The sequence below is a fragment of the Macrobrachium nipponense genome, chromosome 8 (genome assembly GCF_015104395.2).
Source record: "Macrobrachium nipponense isolate FS-2020 chromosome 8, ASM1510439v2, whole genome shotgun sequence".
Lineage (NCBI taxonomy): Eukaryota > Metazoa > Arthropoda > Malacostraca > Decapoda > Palaemonidae > Macrobrachium > Macrobrachium nipponense.
The window spans coordinates 117368414-117386069 of record NC_087203.1 but is presented as its reverse complement, the minus strand read 5'-3'; the positions used below and the strand labels follow the sequence as shown (position 1 = coordinate 117386069).

Here is a 17656-nt window from a genome sequence, read left to right as displayed (position 1 = left end):
CTCCAACTGCTAGTTCCGCTGGGAAGGCGACCAGTATCCAGTTCCTCCCCCATTCCCTCTCTCCTTACGGCTACGAGGGAAAGGGGAGGGATCCTACAGAGATTTCTCTGTAAGATCCCACGTTAGGGGCTGCGCTACCGGGGGGACCTTCGGGTCCTACCTGACGTAAGCCCCGGTCGTTGAGGAGGGATCCTGCCCCTTTCCCGATTTCTACGGAATCGAGAGGACCACCAGCCGATATCGTTTGACGAATTCGGTGGGGGTTTCGCAGAGTGCTTAGAATTCTACGGAATTTCTAGCGCACTCAGTGTTCGAGTTTTTTACGATCTCCAAACACTTAGGCGAGACCACGGTCCAAAGTGAGCGAGAATCCCCGATAATTGTTACACGATATCGGGAACCTCGCTTATGCTCGAATCCTGTAATTTCTAGCATTTGGAAGACGGACTGCTGCTGAAGAAGAGTATCTCACAGTAGGCGATTAACCTGGAATAGAGAAGAACGGACTGGAACTTCCAGTTTGGCTTGAACTATCGTCTTCGGTATTCTGTTCACCATTGAAGCTTTCCTTTGGGAAAGACTTCTCCTTCACTCTCTTGACTAGAGAACGAAGGCGTCGATCTCCAATCCTTATTCTCATTCCTCGAGGGGAAAAGAATTTAGGATGGAGGTCGTTGTACAGAACCTACAAATATACTATGTATATTACCCTCAGCGACATGATTCTTTTACAGTTGAATTGTCCGGGGGTAGGCGCATACCGTAGTTAACTCTACGGTTTGTGACCGAGACGAATTGTATCTTAATTGAACTGCAACTCGGGGTTGCCTGCAACCTCCCAGCAGTTATCAGTTTCGATTTTAGATACTTGGTATTGTCATGACAACACCAAATCAGCTTTTTGTATTTACCAAAATCCGTTTCGTTTAAATATAATTGCTCGAGTGTATTCTTTATGCTCGATGGTTCTAGCCGAACGCATTCCTTCGTGGAATAATGGATTAACCTGGCAACTCAGGATGACGAGTCACCGAGAGCTACTGCGTATTGAACTGCCTGATAGCAGCTCAGTATCAGCTAGGTATCGGAGATGCACGGTTGGTTACGTCTCTCTCTCTCCCTTGGTTTGATTGACTACCGAACCGTATCTCTGCCCAACAATCATGGACTTAGGTCTCTGATTAACGGGATTCTCGCAATAATGAAGGACCATCTACTGCTGTGACGCTCGATTTCATCGCCTTCGACATTGCGAGAATTTTCAACAGAGATATCTCTTGTACTCTTTCATCTTTCTGTTTACCGCACGGTAACAGAATCTGTAATAGTCCTCCCGCTGCATCGCACCGCGATAATGCGAATGATTTTTGCAGACATCTGAGTTTGTCTTCAAAATATCTCGTATGCGTAGGTGTGCAATTATTTCATTGTTCGCCCCGAATTAACAGATGTGTCAGAAGACATCGCCTACTCTCCGAACCTGACAGCTCTACTTCCAAATGTTCAGCCCATGAGAAGCAGTTCTTCAGGCAGTATTTCCCTGTGTCTTCATTACTGAAAAGCGCTCCGCTTCATTGCAACTACGATCCTCACCGGACAGCAATGAATAGCGGTTAGCGTTCTCAGTGTTTGTAGCACAGGTTCAGAATCTTGAGAATCCTTCTCTCGGTTCAGCTGTGAAGACGTAGGTTGCATTTTCTGTACACCTTCGTCTTCACGACACATAGTGTTGTTTCTCCTTAGCTGAGAATCAACTAGACTATGAGATATCTTGCCATCAGGGACCGCGGTCTCTAGAAGGCAATTGACTTTCGCCTGTTGGGCACATGCCTTAAGAGAATCATCACCTCGCCTTCTGGCATCGGTGACGAACAAATTATTTTATTTAGTCTCTTGGCATAACCCTTTTAAGGCGAAGGTCACGTGACTTGCTCGGGTGCTTGGACAACTTGCCTCCTACCGAACGCAGTCAGTCGGCAGCTGTCAGAGCGCCCAAGTCAGTTACGTACTTCGCTGTGGACTTAGTTCGGTTGTTCCATAACATCTTTTCTTCGTCCTAACGGCTTGTCACGGTACCCCTACCCATCGACACCCACCATTGAGTGTCGGTGTCCTATCCACTACCGAGAAGAAGAACTTCACTTCTTGGGGATAGGAGAATGTGAGACACTTCGCTGCAGACGGATAGACCAGTATGGGTACAGGACATCACCGAAGTCGAGAGAGGGATAGGTCATACGACCATTCCCTTCTTTTCCTCGGAGGTAATTGCATGAACTTTTCCTGCGAAGTCAAGCATCCAGGGGATGGGGATTCGTGACGCTCGAATTCGTACCGACTTCATAGCGAAGACTCAGAACCCTTCAGTTCCTGACGATTGGTTAGAGTCCTTCACAATCCCCTCCCTAATGGACTTCACCGCCGTTCGATGCGAAGGAGATGCTGCTTTGTCCTGTGAAGCGACGCCGCGCTTTCTGAAGAAACTCGACATCCCAGGCTGAGTGTTGAAGACTTCGTCTCACCAAGATGACCTAGAAGTACACTCCCTCGAGTTACACAAGAACTTCTCCGTGGCGCAGGTACTGAAGGCAGGGGTCTGGTACAACCAGACCACTGGCACCTCCTTCTACCTTTTGGATATTGCCCACAGGTCCTTGGATCGTTTTCCTTGGGACCCGTGGTGGCTGCTCAACACGTTTGTGAGCTAACCGAGACCCTAGCAGGCTGAAACAGCATCGAGTCCTGGTGTGACTGTAAGAATAGATAAGTGAATGAGATAGTGACTGGCTTCTCTTCCTATCTTTTTCTCCCCCTCTACCTGTGGGTAGAGGGATACGGTCATCACCTTGCTGGATAAGGACGAGATGCCGGTGAGCTACTCGACAGAGCCCCATCCTATCCCTTTCACTAGGGATGGGAGCGAATATCCACCACTTCCTCCTACAAGGGGGGGGTGGGGGGGGAAGTGGATGCCAACAAGAGACAAACCATAACTTTATGTTGCCTCTTGCAAAATAGGAACTTGTTCTTGTTTGCTGGTACGAAGATACGCTTGCCTCTCTCTTAGTACTTGGTCCAGAGGTCTGACCATTGATCCTGCGGTGCACACCCCGATCAATCGGACAGAGGCTTGGATCCCTCCCTCGCTCTTACGACCAGGGAGGCATTCCAAGGTTGGGCGAACACCAGTCTGTTCACAAAAGACTCAGATTCCTCCCACCAAAAAGTGAGTCTTCCTATTGTAAAAGGACCGAAGGTTTGTATGCCGTGTCGGAACAAATGACAATTTGTCCAAAATTGCATTTTTCCTAACTATACAAACCTGAGGTCCTTTTACATATAGTCCCACCTCCATGCCAGTGCCACCCCTCACTCTGCAGTTGTTTTTTGCTTGGGCCAAAAGCAAAAGTGATTTGTTTACCTCCCAGTCGCGCCGCGCGTGCCTGTCGGACAAGCAGTTAACTACCGAACCCCTTGTTCGAAAGCTTACGACCTATCCAGCTGCCGCTAGTACCTTCCTATTGTAAAAGGACCTCAGGTTTGTATAGTTAGGAAAAATGCAATTTTGGACAAATTGTCATATTTCTTCATCCAGTACCTCTGTGACACAAATTGCAGATTTCCTTCTGTATCTGAAGAAGGAACTGGGTTTGGCTAATCAGACAATTAAAGGTTATAAGTGTATGTTGTCTGCAGTGTTTAGACACAGAGGTTTAGATCTGTCCAACGACGCAGATCTTAGAGACTTCTCAGATCTTTTATACAAAGAAGGATCGACTTTGCAGAACTCCTTCTTGGAATTTGATGTCGTTCTCAAGTTCTTGGAAACGGATAGGTTTGAACCTATGGGCAGTTCGTCTTTGCGAGAGCTAACGGAAGAAGACTATTTTCTTAGTATCTTAGCTACAGCTAAAAGGATTAGCGAGCTGCAAGCTATTGACAAGCAAGTAGGTTGGAAGCACAACAAAGCAGTTTGTTCTTTTCAACAGGAGTTCTTAGCAAAGAATGAGAATCCTTCGCATCCGTGGCCAAGATCATTTGAGATTGAAGGACTGGCTGATCTAGTAGGTCAAGAACAAGAAAGGGTTCTTTGCCCAGTAAGAGCCTTACGGTTTTACGTAGTAGAACAAGAAGCATTAGGGGGACTTCATGTTCTCTGTGGTGCTCTGTTAAAGATCCTACTAGACCTATGTCTAACGCGATGGCTTTCTTTGTAAGAGAAGTCATTAAAGAATCTCATTTACTTTGTCAGGAAGAATGCTTCGGCTTGATTAAGGTTAAGCTCATGAGGTGAGAGCAGTAGCTACGTCCTTAGCATTCAGGAAAAATTTAGCCCTCAAGGACATTATAGATTCCGACGTTTTTGGAGGACAAACTCTGGGTTTGCTCTCATTACCTAGAGACGTGAAGACCTTTTGATAATTGTCCAACGTTAGGCCCGTAACGTATCCTCAGGTTACAGTACTGGGGCAAAGAGTGTCCACCCCAATATCCTAATAACATGCTAGGTTTTTATTTTAATTAGGTTATAGTGGTTTTTTTATGTTTGTCTGAGAAGGTTAATACATCTCAGTTTTTTGGTGTAGTGTTTATTATTGTAGTGTGTGTGGTTCAAGTGACTAACTTTCCTAATGAATGCCCGTGGTAGATGAGGGCTAGGGTTCTCTGTCAGCAGAATTGTTCATTCCATTGTCAGACCCCTTGTGTTAGCTTTCTCAAGACAAAACATGTCACCTCCTAGTGAGAGCTACTAGGTTTAGCAGGCTCAGAGGCAGGACCTACGAAGTCAGCTAACCTTAAGCAGGTAAGGAACTTAATAAATAATTTTAAAAATTAGTTAATTTTTTGAATTAGGACATGTTGCGTCTGTGACCCACCTCCAAAGGGGTCAATCATCTATATATATATAGCCTGCCAGTAGTGGTCATGCATAAAAATGATATTGTTATGATACAATAAAGTTTTATGGCATACTTACTCTGGCATGTAATATGTTTATTAATATTTTCAAATAATAATAATAATAACTGTAATTACAAAAATCATATGTGAAAGTATTTTACAAATACTACGATAATCTCTCTCTCTCTCTCTCTCTCTCTCTCTCTCTCTCTCTCTCTCTCTTAAAGCGATGTATGTTTTTTGGATGATGATTTACTAATTTTCAAATATCAACATTAATGTAAACTGCAATAATATAAATTCATTAAAGAAAATACTAAAGTGAATTAGCAAGATTTTAGTTTATAAATAAAAAGAATTATGTAACCCTGTGTCTTGTTTTTTGAACACTTAGCCAGCTTGGTTGGCTGGGTTCCAACTGTCAAATCGAGTGTTGCCATCTACGGATCAATGAGATTCTCTCTCTCTTTCTCTTTTGCTGATATATATGAGATAATTTCTATGGTACATGTGTATGTTTATTAATATTTTCGCATAATAATAATAATAATAATAATAATAATAATAATAATAACTAATCTCAAAATTCACATGTGATAGTATTTAAAGAAGTGAGAATAAAAGAAGTAGAATAATCTATCCATTTCACTCTTTTAAATAAGGACAACCCTCTCTCTCTCTCTCTCTCTCTCTCTCTCTCTCTCTCTCTCTCTCTCTCTCTCTCTCTCCACACGAGATACTACTAGCATGCGCTAGTGGTAACTCTCGCCCTCTGTTTGGGCTGGAAGTGTATGTATAAGTATATCTTTAAGGACATTACTACATTTTATGGTAAAATAATAATATACAGTACTAGTTTACAAATAATATGTTTAATGAGATTAAACAGTAACAATAACATTCTCTCTCTCTCTCTCTCTCTCTCTCTCTCTCTCTCTCTCTCTCTCTCTCTCTCTCTGGCTGTTTATATATTTCTAATGGTAAAATGTTTAAGATTACTTTAAAATGATATTAATAATACCAATTCAATGGTATATTTGATGTAGGATAATACTTTAAGTAGACTTTTGGTATTTGTGATTTCACATTCCATTGTTCCCTAGTAAAAAGAAAATGGATGTCTCAAATAGTAAAAGTATGAAAGAAAACGTGCATGACTGAATACTTATGGGGGGACTGAATTATTTTCACATACGTAACTAAGTCATTCAGTACATACATAGTATGTATTTATGTATAAACATGAAATGTAAGATTTACTTTAAAATAGTATTAATAATATTTCAAAGATTAATATGAACCATAATAGGATATTTTATGTATATTTGATGAAGGATGGTCTTTAAGGGATAATTTGGTGTTTGCATGTTCAGGATAGTTTATGAGCATTTTTAGAGGGGGGTTCCAAACATTCGCGGATTCTAACTATTCGCGGGGGGGTCTGGTACGCATCCCCCGCGAATACGGGAGGACCACCGTATTGCATTTCACTGAAGTAGTACATCTTTAGTTTGCATTTACAGCAACTTGCAGTTAATTAGTCAACTACTATATGACGAGTTTCTAACTGTAATATGTAAACATTGGTTGTAGTGGACCAATGTTTACGCTTGTTAGCAATCAGATATTGTTCGATAACATGTTTCAGGAGCGATCTTTTGATTAAATCATTTTCACAATGAGTAACACAACAAAGTGAGATGTCACTTAACTGATAAGGAAGTTGCGTAATAGTGGAAACCCTGCATTAGCTATCTTCCGGATAGAGTAGCGTAATAATGTAAACATTGCATTCGTTATCAGAACAATGTTGGTTTTGAATTTTATTTCCGCAAAAACGTGTTGGCAGGATTAATTATAATTTTAAAGTGTTTTCACCACTTTAGCTTGTTAGCATGTCCGCTACTGAACGAATTTGCAATATATTTAAACGCTTAGCAATCTCGTCAACTTCAGTGTAAAAGGTTAATGTAGCAGGAGAGAATTAGTTATTATGGATTTTTGGAGGGTGGACTATTGAAATCCTATTAAAAGCAAGAATAAAATTATTATTGATATTTTTATTGTTGATGTAATAATATTATTAGAAACAACTTGAAAACGTACAAGAGCCCACCACAGAGAAAACATCCCCATAGAAGGGCTGTACTTAAAACCACTAAGGGAACAAAGTAATGTCGATTTAGCATGCTGCCTTAGCTTGAATCAAATCAAAACTATCAAGTAGCTAGAATGACGAAAGAGTACGCTTGCCTTCAAAGCTTTTAGCTTAACTGGGTTGATCTTATCTTTAGCCATGTGTTTGACGTAAGATTATGTCATGCATTTATCTCATAGTTTACCGAGCCTAGTAGCACCCACGAGCGTCTGGCGGATCCATGGCGCCGGGCGCCTAGTAGTGAACTTGGTGCCGAGCGCCCAATAGCGTCCATCGGCGCCGAGCGCGAAGTAGCATCCATGGCGCCGAGCATCCAGCGGTTCCGAGCTCTCAGTATTATAGCTACACAGGTGTTCAAGTAGTTTTCTTGTGTTACATGGACACCTAGTCAGATAACACTCAATCCCAGTTGTTTTTTCTCCTGCTACTAGCTCTTTAATTTTAATGATATAACTTGTCCAGTGGTTGCACAGCTATAAGGTCTACTTATAGCTGTGTAGTTGATGGATTCTAGGTATTATTGAAAAATTATTATTTTGTGAATGTCATTTTTATTGTAAAAATTTAATTTGTACCACATGCTCCTTTGCTTGTCTCCCTTGCCTCCTTCCCATACCATTGCCAGTGGTGTTGAGATTAGCAATGTTAACCCTGTGATAGTGAAGTGTTGTGCAATGGAGGAGGTGCGTTCGTCCCCTGATTTTCCTAGACAAAGGTCCCTGTCAAACTCCCCAGCACCTGGGAGGAAGCATACTGGTAGCCCAAGGGAGGTCAGTGGGATTTGCCCACGGACAGTCGCCCCCTCAGGCGGTCCTGTTGTTAAATCCCAGGTCGTGACATAGTGCCGTTGAAAAGGCATCTATAAGGAAGTGTTTTGTCTTTCTGCTAGTGGGTTGAGCCAGTGGCGCTTTATTGCAGAGTCTCGTCCACTGTAAAGGAGGACTCGTAATATGTTGCCTTCTGTCCCTCCTAAGAAGACCAGAGTGTTACAAGAGGACCACATCCTTCTTTCAGGTTCTGGGACAGTCCAGAATGCTTTTCACACAATGACAATGGCTTAGAGGGTCAGTGTAGTGAAAGGATACCCTTTTCCTAGATTCGAGGAAGTTGTCCTTTGGGCGTCCATCAGATAAGGTTGCATGCAGTTGGGGCAAGAGTGGAAGACCACCCATTGGCGCTTCGACTTCAACAAGCGGTTGAGCGCTCATTGTCGCAGTTGTGCCTGCTGGTGCATGTTTTACATCTTCTTCATGAGCGCTCACTGGTCTCAAGTACCACTGCTGGCACCTAAACTTTTCAATGGCTCCCAAGTGTCCATTAGCACCCGAGCATCCATTGGCTCCCAAGCGTCCATCGGCGCCCGAACTTCCATCGGCACCCAGCGTAGCTGGATCAGTAGGAAGTTTTTCTCAGCCATGGACAACGCTTACATCTTCCGTCTTACTGACAGTGTCAAGTTATGACTGTCTCAGATCCTTCGACTGCAACCATTCAAAATAAGTTGGACAGTATTTTTGGTTTAAGGAAGTCTTTTGTAACTCCTGTTCAACCTTAAGCAAACTTGTCTCCATTTTCATCAGCAGAAGAAGAGGATAAGGAGTCGTCTCAGACATCCTACAATTCGCTACTTTACTACTTTGTAGCGAATTCTTCAGATTTGTTCTCTCCAAGGCTTCATGAAGCATACTGCTCCTTCTATCCAGCCACAAACAGCCTTGTCCCCTGTTTTTTTTGGGCAGAAGAACAGGAAGAAGACAGGGATAAGGCAACTCCTACGACTTACAAGTAGCCTCTTCGATATTTTCTAGTGAATTTCTCTGACTTTGTCTTGCCAGTAGCTCCAACATCGCCAGTGTCCTAATTTTTTTTAGAGATAATCAAGTAGATTCGTCTAAGTTGCTTATCTAGTTTTTTGGGTGATGAAGGAAGCTAACCTTTGGCTTTCTGAAAGAGGTAACAGGGATAGGTTAACTTCAATTTCCCACCGTCACATCTTTTGACAAGAATTAGGCGATGTAATTAAAATTCTTCCGTGTGGTTGTAGTAGTGGGCTTCCTTGATTGGACCGTTGGAGCTTTGGGCCGCAAGATCAAGGAATGTTTGGTGCTGCATGAGGATTTTTACAGACCTTTAACGAGACAGTTCCATGGAATTGTCTTCTTTTATGTTGGGCATTCTGAAGAAGACGAGAGAACTCATGTTCTTTCACCACCAAATAGTGTATCAGACACAGAGGTCTACCCCTCTTTACCCTCTTCTGGATAGTAAACACCTTTTTCCTGAGGATGCAGTGATTCAGGTAGCTTCTGACCTCCAGATGAAGTGAACCCCGGACTTTATCTCTCTCTCCCTCAACCAAGTATTCTCATGTTACCACTACTGCTCACACCCTTCTCCTTCCACATGCGCTCAGCTCTTTCATGGCAAGGAAAGTTCTAGGTCATTCCCTAGATCGGGGGAAGAGGACGTATCAACCCCTCGAACCATCAGGAAATCCTCCTCCAAATCCCTGCTAAGAAGTGAAGAGGCAGTCTCCGGGCACCTGCAGGGGAAAGGTTCCGCCAATTTGAATGAACTGGGAAGCAAGAGGAGCAGAACCTTGGATCGTGTAATGTTGAGAGAAGGCTACAACATTCTTTTCGAGAGCGTTCCACCCTTATTCAGCTCTCTAATAGCTTTAGCCTACTCTGGAAATTCAGAATTCAGACATTTATTGCCCAGTCAAGAGAAGTTTCATCACTTGCAGAAGGAGGCCATGCCTTAGAGTTATTAGTAGCCTACTAACTCCCGGATTTTATAACTGATTATTAGTAAGTCCCCCAAGGCCTCAGGGGGCTCGAGGCCCTTGTTAGAGGTGAGCACTTTGAATGTTTTTGTCCAAAGACAAAAATTCATAATGGAAAGAATCAGACAGTTTTTTGTTCCTTCATCAAGGGGACTGGATGGTGTCCATCGATATGGACGATGCATAGTTCCATATCCCAATTCATCGAGGCTCAAAGAAGTTTCTTCGTTTCGTCTTCAGAGAGAGTGCCAATTTACAGCTCCGTGCTTCAGGTTTTCAACAGCCACACAAGTGTTTAAGTACTCTCAGCTTAGCCCCCATTGTTCATGGCTGCAATTAGTCGGGATAAAAAATCTCTCTCTCCCTGGAATATTGGCTTCTTCGGTCGCATTCATAGAAGTTCACAGAGGATGTGCAGAAAATTCCATCATTGGCAGGAGTTGGGACTTCTGATAAACTTGAGGAAGTTACAGTTAGTCTCCTGTTTGGATTTTGTCTTTTTGGGGATGAGGATAGACACGAATGCTTTCGGGCTTTTCCATCCCCACAAAGAGTGGAGTCATGCCTTCAGTAGGTGGACCATTTGCTAGCCCTTCAAGATCGCTCAGCAAAGGAATGGAGGAGCCTGCTGGGCACCCTAGCCTCTATAGAACAGTTCGTGTCGTCTGGCAGTTTCACATGAGGAATCTCCAGCTCTTCCTAAAGAGAACTGGAAAGGAAAAAATTTCCAGACTCATTTGTGTTCCAGGCAACATCTGAAGTAAAGGAGGACCTGTCTTGGTGGAGATCAGAAGACAGGCTATTAGAAGGGAAGTCCCTTCTTCCTCTGAGCCCAAACTTGGTATTCTATTCAGATATGTCCAATCCAGGTTGGGGAGACAGAGTATTGGGGACATTCCATGAGACAATGGCACTTCAATTGAAAGAATAGACGGCTATCCACCGGGTGCTATTGGAAGTTTGCGGACCTGGTCAGCAATAAAGTAGTAATTGTCTGCTCAGACAGCCCTCCCTTACATCAAGAAACAGGGAGGAACGCATTTTTTCTCTCTGGGAAGCAGCAAGAACCCTTCTGCTATAGACAGACAGGAACCACACCAGAATCCTAACAAGTTCATACAAGGGAAATTCAGCGTCCTGGCGGTTTAATTAAGCTGCAAGAAGGAAAATCTTCCCACTGTGTTTTATTTTAGCGGAGCTAGCTCCTTCTGATAGGAACTCTGGACGGCAACTACAGTCAAGTGCAAACCCTGTTCTATCAGAGTCGGAAGTGCTTTATTGCAGGGAGAAGAGTGGAACTGGCTAGATGGTCTGGTGTTTCCTAGAACCAGAAGCCCAGACCAGATTTAACCCAAAATGTTATGGCGAGGACATATGCGTCTCGTCCTCGGATTAGGACAGCTTGCCATTTACCCTAATGGTCTTTTTCTTGTGAGACATTTACATCATGTTAGCAAAGCTAATGACATTAAGTACAACCTCTACCTCATTAGCTCTTAAGAGCTATATATCTCATACGTCCATTTTGCATTCAACCTACTGGTAGTGTGATCATTCATCATTTCTCATGGTGCAAGAGAAATTTTTGGAAAATTGCTAATTTAGGCAGTACCTTGAAAATTTTAATTACTGGCATGGTATTGAGGAAGAAAGCATAGGATTCCTTCCTATTGTCCGAACCTTCACCTGGTAGTGAAGGATCGAAGTTTAGGGAGCCAAGAGGGTACAATGTACTCAGAGCACCCAACACATAGTGGACGGGTTGTGGGTTTTACTCGAGTGTAGGTGACATAATAATCTGGTTGTTTTTTGTTATGGTACTGTGCCCAGGGCAAGGGCAAGGGCAAATTGTAGTCCTAGTGGGCAATTGGAATCATCCTTGCTACAAGGCTCCCCCTTAAGTAGAGGCAACCCTTGGCTTTACTGCCGCACCACTACAGGTTAAGTTGAGCACCAACCAGAGGCAGTCTCTACTGCGAGCTCTCTTAACTAACAAGGAACAACAAACATTGTTTCAATGCTAGTAACCTATCTATTTCTAATTCATTACGTGACTTAACGTTTTAGAGTAGAGTATGTCCATTTATCCCACCTCCTGTCAATGTGGGAGTCAGCTATGTAATTACTGGGTAAGTTGCATAATTAAAAATGATGTTTTTATAATAAAACAAAGTTTTAATTATGCTTACCTAGTAATTACATGATCAGAGCCCCCCCTCCTCCCCACTGATGGACATAAGCATAAACGGAATGAGCTAATTGGCTGTGTTGTTCCTAACCTTCTCGCTAGGGGGGGCGAAACTGTGTCACCTACACACTTATCGGTGTCACTACCGCGAATTTTGAATCTATACTGCTGCGAATAACAGAAAACTAAAGCTATGTAATTACTGGGTAAGTATAATTAAAACTTTGTTTTATTATAAATACATCATATTTACTAGCATATAGAAAAATAGTCCATCAAGCCACTATTTTTCAGTACCTCAGTTCCCTTGAAATGTAGGCTTTTAAATTTTTTAAAGCAAAATTTTATGATGATATTGCCATATATGCAAATTCACTCTATTTACACTCACTTCTTACAGCAGGTGATTTTTTCTTTTTCTCTTCCTGTTTTTCTTTATATCTTGAACTGAAAACCTTTATTGCCTATAAACCCAAGAGGGTTCTAAAGGGAAATCAGCCTGCAGAGAGAGAGAGAAGTTATAAGAAAAGGTGATGAAAAATTATAAGAGAATAAAACAGATACCCCTGAAATTCAGATGTCATCAGAGAGCAGGGAAAAATTTGCTCCTTGCTCAAATTTTTTGGAGATCAGAGGACTCCACAGGTACCCAGGGCAAACTCTTGGGCAAACTCTTAACACATTTTAGTAGTAGCCAAGATAAATCTCCAATTAAATGGGATCATCTTGTTTACAGGTTGGAGATGGAACTCAAATTCGATCCGTACCAGGGTTCCAGCTCATAAGAGGACTGGAGGGGCATCACATGATTGGTGTCGCTTGTGGATGGGCCCATTCTATTGCCCTTAGTAGATCTGGACAAGTTTGGGTATGGGGATCAAATAGCCATGGCCAGTTAGGGCTTCCAAAGGATGAGGTGAGTCATTTTACCAGGTAGATTTTGTTGTTCAAAGTTGAACGACCATATGTGAACAATCTCATCTGCAATTTGATCATTAAGATTTGGGAAAATGTCATTTGAACATATAATATTTTCATAAATACTGCACTCATCCAGTGATTAAGTGGTGGTTAGTTCTGTCTATCCAGCACTAAGTTATTCTTTTTGTACTTTTTAAATCAGTTTAATTAATACCAAGAAGTGCTGTGTAGGAGGGTAGTGCCATGACGTGCACCATGGGTATTACTTGAGGTTCTTTGCAGCATCCCTTTGACCCCAGGCTGCGACCCCTTTCATTCCTTTTTCTGTACCTCCATTCATATTCACTTTCTTCCATCTTCCTTTTCACCCTTTCTTAATAATTGTTTCAGTGCAACTGTGAGTTTTTCCTCCTGTTACACCTTTAAAACTTTTTTACTTACAATTTCTCTTTCAGCACTGAATTGCCTCATAGGTCCCACTGCTTGGCCTTTTGCCTAAATTATAGTCTCATTCCTCTCAGTCATGTATAACTGAATATTTACATTGATTTGTCATGTCATTGAATTCCTAAATTGTCTGGCCCCAACAAAAGTGTTTTTGTCTTGTAGAATGCTGAATTTGTAGAAATATATTTTTGTAGTTATGTATTAGTATTCATATTTATGTTAAGTAATTAGGAAAGAAATATAATTTTTAAAAAATGTTTCCCACAGGTGCCTTTTTCAAGCCTTCCTATTTGCTTGGATTTGACAAATGTGATTAGTATAGCTGCTGGATTGCGCCATACAGCTGTTGCAACAAGAGATGGCAGAGCATATACCTGGGGACAAGGACACAGAGGTCAGTTGGGACATGTCGACAACGACGGCCATGTTGTGAAGCAGCAACCCACTCCAAGAGTGATGGATCACATAGAGGGGAAGGTAATACCATGATTTCATTAGATACCCTTTTGAAAGAATTCTAATTTTTGGTGAAGGAGCTCTTATGAATACCAGGATTTCATGTGCTTAATCACTTTTTTTTTCTCTTGCCAAATAGAAAAGGCATTATGGCTTGTGATGAAAGAGTTCATGTTCAGGTAATTTTGGTAACCTCGTAAGTGGAGGTATCTCTGAAATCACAGTTTTGAATTCCAGATAAGGACTTGTTTTGGGTGCAGGACTACTGGCCATTTATGTAGCTGGTCCTTACACAGTGGTTTGCTCTGCTCTGAGGTTTCAGAATACAGAAAAAAATCTGTAGGTAAAGGTTTCAAGTTAAAGTTTACTCATTTCTGTTTTCTTTTAGGTGTGCAGTGTTGCCTGTGGGCAGAACACTACATATGCCCTGACTTCAGAAGGCCATGTGTTGGCATGGGGAGATAATAAGTGGGGACAGTTGGCACATGATCCTAGGTAATATATTTATAAATGTTGTCAAGTTTTTGTTTAATATTTTTTATTTACAAAGGATAATTTCATTATTGCTGTGTTGTGTGCAGATGAGTTTTTGTGTGTGAGACTTACAATTAAAAGTATTGAAGCACTGCTAAATTTTAAGAGAAGTGATAATTTAGTCTTCACAGTAACAAATCAATATTTATTTTATTGTTACTGAGTATTTTGACCACTGTGTCCCTTACTAGATTTTCACTGGCTTAATTCCTCTGTTACAGACTGCAAATAGAGTAAGATTTATAAATGACATGTTTATGTATGTGGTTATCATGTAAATTTTTCTTTTTCTTTTCAGAAATGTATCTTATTTTACTTGCCCCTTGACAATCCCTCACAATTACTTTGGCGGTGAACGTGTGTTATGGCTACGAGCAGGCTGGACCCATTGTGTCGTTGGTGTTGCATCAGGGGCAGTTTACATATGGGGAAGAGCAGACTATGGGCAGCTGGGACCTTTGGAGGAAGAAGGAGAAGATTCAAGCTCTGACACAGCTGCCAATGAGCTCCTTCACCAGAGGTGTAGGTTAGTATAGTCATATTTTATTTATGTCAACAAGAGCATTTACGCTAAGGTTTATTTATTCAGACATGATTTTAGTGTCTTGAGTTCTTCCCAATGCAGGCTTCTTGAATGATTGCACCTAAGTGAAAATTGTTGTCAGCTATGATACATCTTGTGCCATTTTTCAGTTATTATAACAAACACTGCAGAGGCCAAAGGGAGTCACTAACACTGCTGGAAACCAGTTAGTTATATGGTTTAATTCGAGAACTTTGCTTTGTCATGAAATTTCTGCAAGTCAGTTCATGATTTTTAACTAAATGACTCATTTCAGCTATTTGGAATCAATAAATACTGTACTGGAGCACCTTAACTTAACAGATGCTTGTGGGTCCATAAGTAACAAAATCCTTGTATTATAGCGTGCACTCAAGTACTATAATGTATTCTAAATATCTCATAGCTTATACCATTTCCATGTAGTTCCTCACCTAAACTAACCTGAACTTTACACTTACACTGATAGATAAATCTTAACTGTTTATCACATCTAAAAGGTAGTGTAGCAAAAACTTAATATTATAAATAATCATAATAATGTACATGATAAGTACAGAAGTATGCTTAATTATAAATAATCATAATAATGTACATGATAAGTACAGAAGTATGCTTAGTTAAAGTCTATACACTTTTTGACAAATATAATTATATGATAGTTTGCAGGAAGTAGAAACTTATAGAATCACAACACTCAGTGATTAATGGGACTTAGGGAGGTAATAAGTAATTTGAGTTGTGTGTTTTACAGTGTTTATGCCCTTGTGAGGCTTGTAAGGGCATATCTTCTGATGACCTTTTTGTAAAACCAAAATAAGTAAATTATTTCATAGTACAGCCTTACCTCATTTGTGTTGGCAAGATGAGGGAGAAAATAAGTGCTTATTGTTAGAAAAGACAAAAATATATACTTTATAGTAAGTACTTACTGTTAAGAGTTTCAAAGCAGTGTAAAAGCTTTGCTGATACTTAACCTGTTTTTAGAGTAAAGTGTGTACATATAGTTAACTTATTTTTTTAGCTGTAGGCTTACTTTAATCTTATAGGCTGTATTTTTATCCATATTAGGGTGTTATTAATCTGCTTCTCTGGATTACAGATTCGTACCCAAAAATTTAACCATCAACAAAAAGATCCAAGGCATTGTTTGTGGATCAGAACATAACTTAGCCATAACGAGTAATGCTGATGGAGGCATCTCTCTCTTCACTTGGGGATGGAATGAACACGGCAGTTGTGGTGATGGAACAACTATAAACATTTATCGTCCTGCAAAGGTGGCCATCCCTGGCACTTTGCAAATGGTTGGGGCTGGCTCTGGACACTCATTTGCTGTTGTAAAGCTTTTTTAAAACATTTCTAAATAAGGACAATTATATGTGAAGTGATTTACTTATATAATTTACATGTGATGATGAAAAGTATTTTAAAGCAGAAGCCTTGATCCCCCTTCCCCTCTCGAGTCTAAAGATACTTTTATTTGAACTATAGTGCCATTGTTGCTGTGTGATGCCTTGTGAATGGAAAAATTTGATATTTGTATAGTTTGTGGACAGTTGAAACAATGACTACAGGTACAGCAAGGAGTGTTAGCTCAATGACGTGAGAAATACACTTTGCTAGGTAGTTTTAACTGGGCTAGAATATGAAATTCATTATTTTTTCATGTAGTGATTTAATGCTGTAGAAGTTTTATACTCATTATTTTGTTTTTATATTTGGGGTGCAAGTTAGGTATTGCATTTAATGCACTCCTTGGAATTTTCTGACAAAATTTAGAGGGAACTTCATTGTTCTCTTCATAAGATTTTTAAACATTGTTTAATATGTCGGTACGAACCATAGCTTTATGTGTGTCTTTCTTGTCATTGGGTCTTGGGGTTAAGGCTAGTGACAAGAGTTGATGCAGAAGGGTATGCAAGTGGTTCACATGTGCTGGAAGGCAGCACAGTTGGGAAATCCTTCAATGACTCCCTGGTCTTTGGTTGAGTAAAATTTAGTTGAATATTTGGAGTTTCATTTTGTAGGTTACACATCTGTATCAAAGTAATTTCAAGAAACTGTAATTTGGGAATACTCAGGGTTGGTTGCAGGTTTTATTACTCGCTTTGAATTTAGTGTTCTTAGTCCTCTACAACCCTACACACAAATTACCACTATACATAGTCTTCTTTTTATGTTACCAGTATTTTTTCCACTGAACTAGTCTAAGGCTTTTCTTGGACATTGAACTTGTCTGTCTAAGGAATTAAACCATGACAAATCCTTAGTGTTACAAAGCAAGAGAGTATTTTTACATGTAACAAGAGGGTGTGCTTGAATAGAATTTCTCTCTAATCATTACCATGCACTAATTGTTGTCACAAAGCTCTAACCTGACTTCTGAGTTCTCTTGAAGACTCTGAGCATTTATTTTTGGGATCATTATTGATTTTGTCACTTTTAGTTGTCCTGGCAGCAGTTTCTATTATGTGACTATAGTCATGATAATGGTTACTGGGTGGATGACAAACCATGAACTGTCAGGGCTCAAGTTTTTTGCAAAGCTAACAAAACAAAAGTAGTCTTTATGTTGATTACATTTTGACACTGAAAGGTTCATGACAACAGTAGTTGTGTACATTATCATTTCATTGTCAGAAAAAGTGATGCCCTGTCAAGATATAATTATGGCAGGATGACCACAGTCAGGTGAACTTT

General features: G+C 40.8%; 1 protein-coding gene across 2 annotated transcripts in view; it reads left to right on the top strand.

Annotated features, from left to right (window-relative positions):
* The window catches only part of LOC135222993 (secretion-regulating guanine nucleotide exchange factor-like), a 33787-nt gene extending 16578 nt beyond the window's left edge, over positions 1-17209 (top strand). For both annotated transcript variants that reach the window (XM_064261502.1, XM_064261501.1), the window contains exons 4-8: positions 12770-12949; positions 13669-13878; positions 14246-14352; positions 14690-14917; positions 16056-17209. In XM_064261502.1, coding sequence (XP_064117572.1) covers positions 12770-12949; positions 13669-13878; positions 14246-14352; positions 14690-14917; positions 16056-16308 — 978 coding nt within the window. In that variant the 3' untranslated portion in view covers positions 16309-17209. The remainder of the gene's footprint in view (positions 1-12769; positions 12950-13668; positions 13879-14245; positions 14353-14689; positions 14918-16055) is intronic.
* The last annotated feature ends 447 nt before the right edge of the window (positions 17210-17656 follow it).